Below are 10,698 nucleotides of genomic sequence, written 5' to 3'. Positions count from 1 at the left end.
CCAAAACGGCACACTAACAATAAACCCTAAACCCTAAACCCTAACTAAACCCTAAACCCTAAACCCTAAACCCTAAACTTACAGATGAGCCGTTCGCCGAATGCGGTTTGCTGCGCATCATTGCGCCGACTGCCTAAATGTGGCAGATCACCCTGCAGCAGCAGCAGCAGCAGCAACAGCAGCAGCAGCATCAGCAACAGCATTAAGCGTGAATGCACCCCAAGGGGGAGAACCGATGTCAGCACCTTTTGGTGAAGCAGCACCAGCAGCAACTGCAGCAGCAACTGCAGCAGCAACTGCAGCAGCAACTGCAGCAGCAACAGCAGCAGCAACTGCAGCAGCAACAGCAGCAGCAGCATCAGCAGCAGCATTAAGCGTGAATGCACCCCAAGGGGGAGAACCGATGTCAGCACCTTTTGGTGAAGCAGCACCAGCAGCAACTGCAGCAGCAACTGCAGCAGCAACTGCAGCAGCAACTGCAGCAGCAACAGCAGCAGCAACTGCAGCAGCAACTGCAGCACTTACGAAAGCAGTATCACTTTTAACACTATCTATAGAGAGGCCCTCTAGGTGTCTACGGAGGTCTCTGCTGCTGCTGTCAGCAGCAGCAGCAGCAGAAGAAGAAGTAGTTAGATGGGGTATATCCGTGATGCCCAGTGCTGCTGCTGCTGCTGCTGCAGTGCTGCCACGCAGCAAACTTGGCTCAGCAGCAGCAGGAGTCTTAAATGTCCTCCAATTAGAGGGTGGAGGGCTCGAGTCCTGCAGCAGCAGCAACAGCAGCAGCAGCAGCAGCAACAACAACAACAACAGCAATGAGAGCAATAACAGCAACAGCAGCAGAACGTGACGGCAGCAGCAGCACCAACTGACAGATGTAGCAGCACAACCAATGAGAGCAGCAGCAGTAGGAAGTACAGCAACAGCAGCAACAGCAGCAACAGCAGCAGCAACAGCAGCAGCAGCAGCAGCAGCAGCAACTAACGATAGTTTTATGCTGTCTATGGTTAGGGGAGGAGACAAAAAATCCTCCGCTGCTGCTCGTAGGAATTCCCTTAGGGTCCCTTCTTTGCTGCGGCACCTCCATAGATCCCCAAGCAGCAGGAGGAGCAGCAGGAGCAGCAGCAGCAGCAGCAGCAGCAGCACCGCGACGAGACATGAAGGAGTTTGGTCCATCTAATGCATGCTGCAGACGCTGTGCTGCCCATGTCTCCTGCACACAAACCCTAAACCCTAAGACCTAAACCCTAAACCCTAAACCCGAGCAGCAAAAAGAGAGGCACCGGCAGCAACAGCACCAGCAGCAGCAACAGCAGCAGCAACAGCAGCAGCAACAGCAACAACAACAGGAGCAGCAACAGCAGCAGACCTGGGTATGTTGGTTAAGCTCTGCAACAAGTTTCTGCTTTTGCTGCTGCTGCTGCACTCGCTGCTGCAGCGTAGTGATTGTCTCTGCATGCGTTGAGTCTAAGGCAGATCGCTGCAGCAGCACGTCGTGCTCCGTCTGAACACAAACCCTAAACCCTAAACCCTAAACCCTAAACCCTAATTTGAGGTCTTTAAGGCAGCACTGCCGTTCGAATACACCAAGCTGCCTCTCCCCACTAAACCCCTAACCCTCAAACCCTAAACCCTAAACCCTAAACCCTAATTTTCCCTTCCCTACCTGGCGCAGCTTCTCCTGCAGCACCGCATGCTGTGATTGGCTGTCTGCCTTCTCCCGCCGCAGCCGTTGCAGCAGCAACTGCAGCAGCATGCACACAAACATTAAACCCTAGTAAACCCTAAACCCTAAACCCTAAACCCTGAGCAGAACTCCCCGGCAATCGATAGTTGTTGTAGCAGGCCTCAGTGCAAGCACCGGCACCAGGAGCAGCAGCAACAGAAACAGCAGCAGCACCAACAAGTGCAGCAGCAGCAGCAGCAGCAGCAGCAGCTAATTACCTTTAATTCCTCGATTTCCCTCTCCTCCTTAGCGAGGAGATCTTTCTCTGCCTTTAGGGTTTCTAATGCTCCTCTGCAGCAGACAAGGAACACAGACGCTGCTGCTGCTGCTGCTGTTGCTGCTGCTGCCGCTGCTGCAGCCGTTGCAGTGGAGAGCAACATGGCAACAGCACGACAGTCAATAGCAAAGTCGTAAACAGCAGCAGCAACAGCAGCAGAAACAGCAGCAACAGCAACAGCAGCAGCAGCAGCACCTTACCTTCTCTCTGCATCAAGAGCCTCTAGATGTTGCTGCTGCTGCTGCTGCTGCATGCGTGTACCATCAGCAGCATCAGCAAGAGATCTAAGATCTGCTTCTGCTGCAGCAACTTGCTGCTGCAGGAACAGCAGCTCTTCTTGATAGTGACGAATGTCTCTACTTGCCCCTATACGCTCCATCTCCAACTAGGGTTTAGGGTTTAGGGTTTAGGGTTTAGGGTTTAGAGACACACACACACAGACAGACACACAGAGAGCCGCAGACACATTAGATTATTAATGCTGCTGCAGAGAGAAGCATAAGCAGCAACAGCAGCAGCAGGATCTGTATCGCCAACAGCAGCAGCAGCAGCAACAGCAGCAGCAGCAGCAGCAGGAGCATACTTCTCTCCTTGCTTCCTGTAATTTATGTAATTTATTTCTCTCCCTCTGCAGCAAAACTTCAAACTCTTTGCGTCGATCAATTGCTGCTGCTAGCTGCTGCTTCTCTGTTACTAGCTGCTGCTGCAGCGCAGCAGCAACAGACCTTAGCTGCAGCAACTCATCAGCAGCAAGATCTACCTCTACACCCATTAATGTTGCTAAACGTTTGTCGCACTGCAACACAATAACACACAAAAAAACCCTAAACCCTAAACCCTAAACCCTAAACCCTAAACCCTAAACCCTAAACCCTAAACCCTAAACCCTAAGCCATAAACCCTAAACCCTTGGTGCGTACCTCGACGACACTTTCTAGCAGCGCTACTGCTGAGTTTGCTGTTTCTCTTCCTCCCTCAGAGAGGCCATTTCTTGCTTGTTGTTGCTGCTGCTGCTGCAGCTGTCTGCGTTGCTGCTGCAGCAGTTGCTGCTGCTGCTGCTGCTGCAGCAACGAAGAAGGTAAGTCAAGGGAGAATCGATCATCAGCATCGAGGTCGTCAAAGCTTTCGTGCCGCTGCTGCAGCAGCAGCTGCTGCTCCTTCTGCTGCTGCCTACGCTTCTGCTGCTGCTGCTGTTGTTTGTGCTGCAGCATCTCGTGCTGCTGCTGCTGCTGCTCTCCTGTGCTGCTGTGTTGGTCTTCGTCAGAGGATAGCCAATCCCCCTCTATACTCCACGAGGTATTTAGCTCAGCGTTATCTGCATCTCCTTGCTGCTGCTGCTGCTGCTGCTGCTTCTTGTGTCTCTGATCTTTGCGTTTGCTGCTGCTGCTGCTGCGGCCACCTCGTTTATCTGCTGCTGCTGCTGTATCCTCGTTGCTGCTGCTGCTGCGTGCTCTTCCTTTACTTTTTGTTTTGCTGCTACTGCGAGGGGAAGTGCTGCGGGACTTTCTTCTGCTGCTGTCTCTGTTTGCTGCTGTGCTGCTGCTGCTGCTATCTGCTTCTCCTTCTCCTGTTACATCAGCTGCTGCTGCTGCTGCTTCTGCTGCTGCTGCTGCAGTTGTCGCTGCTGCTGCTGCATCCACAGAACTCCCAAAGGCGTCAAACCCCGAACCCCAATCCGTCAGCGCATTCTGCTGCTGTTGCTGCTGTATTTGCTGCTGCTGCTGCTGTTGTTGCTGCTGCTGCTGTAGTCTCTTATATTGCTGCTGCAGCACATGCGGCTGCAGCTCTGGTGGCAGCAGCAAAGGTATAGGGGCCCCCTGTCTCCTTTTAGCAGCAAGAGACATAGCAGCAGCAAATTCATAAGAAGAAAGGGATCCATCAGCATCTGTGTCTGCTGCTGCCCATGCTGCAGCAAGATCAGCAGCAGGAAGACATGCAGAAGCAAATAAAGGTCTTAATTCTTCTCCTGTTAATATTCCTTTTCCTTCCTTATCTGCTGCAGCAAATAAAGATATATATTGCTGCAGCTCCTCTGCTGTTGGTGCATAAGATACTGCAGCAGCAGCAGCAGCACTTGATAAAAATGCTGCATACATATACACATACACATACACATACATTACCTGTTGCTGTTGCTGTTGCTGCTGCTGTTGTTGCTGCTGTTGCTGCTGCTGCTGCTGCATGCGTTGGCGGAGTTGCTTACGGCTTGGTGGCTCGGCAGATCTCCAAGAGGGGGCAACATTAAAGTTTGGTAGTGCAGGGGGAGGTGCAGCATCTGCAGCAGCAGCAGCAGCAGCAGCAGTAGCAGCAGTAGCAGCAATAGCAGCACGATAACATGAGGAGAAACATTAACAGCAACTACAGCAAGTACTGCTGCTGCAGTAACAGCTACTGCAGCAAGAAGTGCAGCAACAGCAGCAAGACATCAGCAGCAGCAATCCAAACAGCAGCAACAACGTAGACAGCAGCAGCAGCAGCAGCAGCTTCTGCTGCTGGTGCTACTAGAGCAGCACCAAAAATGGCCATCAGCAGCAACCACAACAACAGCACCAGCACAGCAGCAGCACCAACAGCAGCAGCAGCAACAGCAGCAGGAGCAGCAGCAGCAGCAGCATACCTGGTGCGCATGCAAGTTGTATATTTAGATCATGTTGTGCGTAGGCAACCATACGGCAAGCACGAGCAAAGGCAGCAGCATCTAACCTATAAATAAATAAATAAATAAATAAATAAATAAATAAATAAATAGTTTATTTAATTAATTATTTAATTAATTAATTAATTATTGCAGAAAAAGTAAGAAAAAAGGAGATAGTCAGCAGCAGCAGCAGCAACTTATCGCCTTTCGCTGTACAAGCAGCAGCAGCAACAACTGCAGCAGCAGCAGCAACAGCAACAACAGCAGCAGCACCAACAGCAGCAGCAGCAGCAGCAGCAGCAGCACGTACCTTCCCTCATTAGCTGTGTCTGCTAATCCCCAGATTGCATGCAGTGTCTCCTGTGGCAGTCCGCTTCTCTCTAAGAAGGCAGCAGCAGCAGCACCATTAAGATATTGCTGCTGCTGCTGCTGCTGCTGTCCTGCTGCTGACTGGTCCAATGGTCCATCTAGACCTAATGCTTCTCTCCATAGCTGCGCATACACCTCAACTTCTGCTTCGGATAGAACAGGAGGAGGAGCAGCAGCAGCAGCACCAACCATTGCAGGGGATGCATCTGCTGCTGTTGCTGCTGCTGCTGCTGCTGCTGCTGATGGTGGGTATGATGAGGCAAAGGCATCATCAGGGAGGGGGCCCCCACCAGGGGCCCCCTGAAGAGCAAAACTTGAATCGAATGGTAGGGCTAGTGGCTGCTGTTGCTGTTGCTGCAGTTGTTGCTGCAGCTGCTGCTGCTGCTGCTGCTGCAGCTGAGAGAAGTCTACAGCAGCAGGGGCCATCAAGGGGCCACCAACGGCAGCATCAGGGACAGAGGAGAAATGGTAAGAAGGTGGAGGCTGCAGCTGGGGCTGTGAGTACTGCATCGTCGTGCTGCTGCTGCTGCAGCTGCTGTTGTTGTTGTTGCTGCTGCTGCTGTTGTTGTTATTGTTGTTGCTAGGGGTAGTAGGGCTGCTGCTAGGGGTGCTGCTGCTGTTGTTGCACTTGCTGCTGTCGCCTATAGCGTGCTGCAGCTGCAGCAGAAGGTGCAACAGATGCAATTGGTGCTGCACCGACTAGGCTCTGATCCGTAGCAGCTGCTGCTGCTGTTGCTGCTGCTGCCACTGCTGTTGTTGCTGCTGCTGCTGCTGATGTTGCTGCTGAGGAGTTGAGAACTCGTGGATTTGTAGACTTGTTGTGATGTATAGACACCTCTTTGGGTGGAGCTGCTGCAGCTGCAGCTGCTGCTGCTGCTGCTGCTGCTACTGCTGCTGGACGTTCCCGTGGCAGCAGCAGAGCAAAGGAATTGCTGTTGCTGCTGCTGCTGCTGCTGTTGCATACACACTCACTGCTACTGCAGTGTAGGGAAGGCGATGGATGCCTAAGAGAGGAAACGCTCCCTCGATAGTGTCGGGGCTGCTGCTGCTGCTGCTGCTGCTGCTGCAGCTCCAGCTGCTGCTGCTGCTGCTGCACTGGGGCAGCCACAACTCCATCGAGATCCTTGGCCTTCCTCAACAATAAATTAGGGTTTATTATAAATTAGGGTTTAATAAAAATTAGGGTTTTAGGGTCTTATTCTATGTCACGTTGTGCTGCTGCTGCCCCTTCTTTGCTGCTGCTGCTGCTCACCCAGCGCTGCCGACTGCAGCAGCAGCAGCAGCAGCAGCGGGCGCTGCAGCCGCTGCTGCAAAAGGAGGAGCAGCAAAACCCTTTTTTAAATGTGTCTATGAAGAAGCGGCCACTAAAATTGAGTGAGTTGCTACTAACAACACAACCACCAAACCCTAAACCCTAAACCCTAAACCCTAAGGGGAGCGAGCGGTGTTCGTGCTGCAGTAACAGCATCTACTCCTGGAGCCGTAATTCATCTTCTAAACCCTAAACCCTAAACCCTAGTTCCCAGTCAATAAACGCTAGTTACCGTATGAGGGTTCTTAAACCCTAAACCCCAAACCCCAAACCCTAAACCCTAAACCCTAAACCCTTTTAGAGGGTTTTGGAGCCGAACTCGAAGACACAGCACAACAAAGACGCAAAGACAGCAGCAAATTAGGGTTTATATAAATACATAAAAAAAGGGTTTAGATAAGAGAAAGGGTTTTGACAAAGAGAGGAGCAGAGATTAGGGTTTAGACAAGGGGGAGAAAAAAAAAGGGTTTACGCGAAGACAATTAGGGTTTAGGGTTTAGAGTCACAAAAGGGTTCTAATAACTAACTAACAACCATCAATGGCGGTGTCTAGCTGGCTAGCTAGCTAGCTAGCTAAATAGCCATCTAGTCAGCTAGTTATTTAGCTAGCTAGCTAGGGAGGGGACACTCCCCCCCGCTGGGTGGCGCTGCTGCTACAACTAGAACTGCTGCTGTTGCCGCTGCTGCTGCTGTTGCTGCTGCTGCTGCTGCTGCTGTTGTTGCTGCTGCTGCTGCAGGGAGCACCAGCAAAGTAGTTTGTGTCTGCATTTCCATGAAAGGAACTTAACAAAAATTAGATTTGTTGGCTAGCTAGCTAGCTAGCTAGCTAACCAAGGAACTAGCTAGCAAATTAGCTGGCTAGCTGGCCAACTACCCAGCTAGCTAGCTAGCTAGCTAGCTATCTAATCAGGCTGAGGCTACGGGCCTAGAGGCCTCCATCCAGCTAGCTAGCTAGCTAACCTGTTTGCCAGCTAGCCAGCCAGCTAGCAAGCCAGCCAGCTAGCAAGCCAGCCAGCTAGCTAAGTACCTACCTACCTACCTAACTAGCTAGCTAGCTAGCTAACTAACTAACTAACTAAATAGTTAGTTAGCTAGCTAGCTAGCTAGCTATTTAGTTATAATTAGGTAGTGTAGGGTTAATAAGAGGAGGAGTTTTGCTAAGAAATTGTGTTGATGAATTTCTTCTCTTTTTTATACAACTAGCCAACATATAACCACATACTCCTCCTGTTATTGCACCTGCAGCAGCAGCAGCAGCAGCAGCAGCAGCAACAGCAGCAACAGCAGTAGCAGTAGCAGCAGCAGTAGCAGCAGTAGCAGCAGTAGCAGTAACAGCAAGAGTGTAGAGGCGACGATGCCATCAGAGCGAGCAACAACAGCAGCAACAGCAACCGCAACAATAGCAGCAACAGCAACAGCAGCAGCAGCAATAACAGCAAGAGCAGCAGCAGCAGCAGCAATAGCAGCAGCAGCAATAGCAGCAGCAGCAACAGCAACAGCTAGATTACCTGCAAGCACAACAGATCCTTTAGTAGCACGAGAAGCCATACGAAATGCTGCTCCTCTTGCCTGCTGCTGCTGCTGCTGCTGCTGCTGCTGCTGCTGCCGCGCTTTCTGCGAGGGCAAAAGGAATAAATGCAACAAATTGCAGCAAATCAGCAGCAGCAACAGCAACAGCAGCAACAGCAGCAGCAACAGCAACGGCAGCAACAGCAACAGCAGCAGCAGCAGCAACAGCAACAGCAGCAGCAGCACCTGCATATTTTTTATGTGATCCTTGCTGCGAAGAATAGCGACAAAAGGACCAACATTATCCCCATGTTGAACTAATGCCTGAGATATACACAAACCCTAAACCCTAAACCCTAAACCCTAAACCCTAGAAGTTGCTGTAGATGTTACAGTCGAAGAAGTTCTTCCTCTAAACCCTAAACCCTCAGCATGACTAAAAGAAGACCCATCTGCAATTCCCTCCTCAATGAACAAACAAAAAAACCCTAAACCCTAAACCCCAAACCCTAAACCCTAAACCCTAAACCCTAAACCCTTACCTTATGGGCGCCATCACAGTATGGGAATTTCCTCGACTGCCAACAACGACAGAGGGAGACGCGGCGCTCCGGTTGTCCTTCTTGAGGAAATGCCTCTGTTACCTGTTGCACAAACCCTATATCCTAAACCCTAAACCCTAAACCCTAGAAGATCAGCGGACACAAGAAAGGCCTGCAGCGAGCGCCGAGGCGGCGGCAGCCTCCTTGGGCCTCCTTAGGAACTCAGGGTTTATGTCTTGGGTCAGGGTTTAGGGTTTAGGGTTTAGGGTTTGGGGTTTAGGGTTTAGGGTTTAGGGTTTAGGGTTTGCCTGAGATATAGGTGGGTAGTGCAGGACGTTATAGTCAACGCGGTCGAGGTAGGGAACGATCTCTCCCATTTTGCACCTGCAGATTAGGGTTTAGGGTTTAGGGTTTATGATTTAGTGTTTAGTGTTTAGGGTTTAGTGTTTAGGGTTTCGCTCATTTGCATTTATCTCAAGACAAAAGATGCCGCCGCCGTATTACTTGGGGGCCCCGGGGGCCCCCCGCGGCGGCTGCGCTACCTTAAACCCTAAACCGTAAACCCTACACACTAAACGCTAAACCCTAAACCCTAAACCCTAATTCTTCTGAATAAAATATGAAAATAAAAGTTACAATGTGAGGAAGTGGTCTAGCCTGTAAACCCTAACCCTAACCCTAAACCCTAGCGTTTACCCTAGAGTAGGCCCTCTTGACTCCCTTCCTTTGCTGGTACACTAAACCCTAGACCGTAAACCCTAAACCCTAAGCCCTAAACCCGAAACCCCAAACGGTAAACCCTAAAACTTCAGCCCTAAACGCTAAACCCTAAACCCTAGCCCATCATATTCAGTAGCAGCTGCAAGCTGTTAACAAGGGCCTGTTAGACTTTAAGGGTTTAGGGTTTATGCTTGAGGTAGTGCAGCAAGCGAGTGGCTAGGGTTTAGGGTTTGGGTGTAAATAGAAGGCCGTTTCAATTTCATTAGCAGCAATAGCAGCAGCAGCAACAGCAACAGCAGCAACAGCAACAGCAGCAACAGCAACAGCAGCAACAGCAACAGCCGCAGCCGCAGCAACAGCAGCAGCAGCAGCAACACACATTTTAGTGTGTAGGGTTTAAGAGAGTCAGTCTGTTGCAGCAAGGACCTCGGCAAAACAGAAGTCTACTCCCTTGCTGCTGCTGAGGGTTTAGGGTTTAGGGTTTAGGGTTTGTGAGACAAAATGAGGAGCGAAGTGATGTTGCAGTCATTCATGAATGACTGAGGTTGAACTTAGCAGCAAAACTTGCTGCTGCTGTTGCTGCTGCTGCTGCAGCAACAGGCTTTGCTGCTACTGCTGCTGTTGCTGCTGCAGCAACAGGTTTTGCTGCTGCAGCAGCTGCTGCTGTGTCACAGAAAAACGCATTGCTCTACGGAGGCAGCAGCAGCGCCAGCCGCTTTTAATGGCGAGGGAGCCCCGTGCTGCTGCTGCTGCTGCTGCTCTTCTTGCTGCTGCTGCTGCTGCTCTTCTTGCTGCTGCTGCTGCTGCTGTTCCTGCATATCCGGTTGCTGTGGCCGCGTTAGCTGCTGCTGCGCGTCCTGTTGCTGCTGTGGCTGCTGCTGCAGTGGGCTGACTTGCTGTTGCCCTTCCTGCTGCACCAGCTGCTGTTGCTGCTCTTCTCCCAGTTGCTGCTGTGCTTCTTGCTGCTGCTGTGCTTCTTGCTGCTGCTGCTGGTCTGGCGAGTTCTTAAGGATGGAGATTTCTGCGTCTCTCCAATGGCTGCGCGGTTTACAGAGTAATGCAGTCACAACACTTCTGCTGCTGCTGCTGCTGCTGCTACTCCTGCTGCTGCTGCTGCTGCTGCTAGGGCTAGGGCTAGGGCTAGGGCTACCGCTGCACCTATCTGTAGGGGGATCGGGGCAAGCAGATGTCGCTTCGCCGCAGCGACATCGTCTGTGCGGTGTGTTGCTGCTGCTGCATGTGGCAGTTGCTGCAGCATCCGCAACACCACCAGCAGCAGCATCAGCAGGAGCAGCAGCAGCAGCCGCAGCAACATGGCAGCTATCTTCCCGTTCTCGTGTCTCTCTTGTTGAGGTACAATCACATCTTCCTCTCGGTTGCATGCGTTCTGCTGCCACCGCTGCTGCTGCTGCTGCTGCTGGCGATGCGGATACAGCAGCTAGTGGTGTTGTTGCTGCTGCTGCTGCATCAGTTGTTGCTGCTGCTGCATCTGTTGCTGCTGCTGCTGCATCAGTTGCTGCTGTTGCTGCATCAGTTGCTGCTGCTGCTGCTGTTGCTGATGCCTCTGTCTCCGTCTCTTGTGGTGTATTATGGATCTCCTCTTTGGAT

General features: G+C 51.5%; 3 protein-coding genes across 3 annotated transcripts in view; all 3 read right to left on the bottom strand.

Moving 5' to 3' along the window:
• Positions 1–629: 629 nt before the first annotated feature.
• Positions 630–5,517, bottom strand: EMWEY_00023150 (hypothetical protein, conserved; the record flags this gene model as incomplete). Its single annotated transcript, XM_013480764.1, has 10 exons — positions 630–682; positions 1,144–1,210; positions 1,367–1,501; positions 1,664–1,741; positions 1,942–2,014; positions 2,201–2,316; positions 2,584–2,796; positions 2,921–4,275; positions 4,618–4,703; positions 4,949–5,517. The coding sequence occupies 10 exons, from the start codon at positions 5,515–5,517 to the stop codon at positions 630–632; spliced, it is 2,745 nt and encodes a 914-aa protein (XP_013336218.1).
• Positions 5,518–6,932: 1,415 nt separating this feature from the next.
• Positions 6,933–8,747, bottom strand: EMWEY_00023140 (Chromosome III, complete sequence, related; the record flags this gene model as incomplete). Its single annotated transcript, XM_013480763.1, has 5 exons — positions 6,933–7,081; positions 7,828–7,933; positions 8,075–8,152; positions 8,371–8,472; positions 8,706–8,747. The coding sequence occupies 5 exons, from the start codon at positions 8,745–8,747 to the stop codon at positions 6,933–6,935; spliced, it is 477 nt and encodes a 158-aa protein (XP_013336217.1).
• A 1,011-nt stretch (positions 8,748–9,758) lies between these two features.
• The window catches only part of EMWEY_00023130 (hypothetical protein, conserved), a gene marked incomplete at both ends in the record, with an annotated part of 6,440 nt that continues 5,500 nt past the window's right edge, over positions 9,759–10,698 (bottom strand). Inside the window, one exon of the mRNA XM_013480762.1 lies at positions 9,759–10,698. This exon is cut by the window's right edge and continues 481 nt beyond it. Coding sequence (XP_013336216.1) covers positions 9,759–10,698 — 940 coding nt within the window.

This window comes from Eimeria maxima, genomic scaffold, assembly GCF_000499605.1.
Source record: "Eimeria maxima Weybridge genomic scaffold, Emw_scaff230, whole genome shotgun sequence".
Classification (NCBI taxonomy): domain Eukaryota; phylum Apicomplexa; class Conoidasida; order Eucoccidiorida; family Eimeriidae; genus Eimeria; species Eimeria maxima.
The sequence above is the reverse complement of the archived record's forward strand: the minus strand, read 5'-3'. Positions and strand labels throughout refer to the sequence as shown.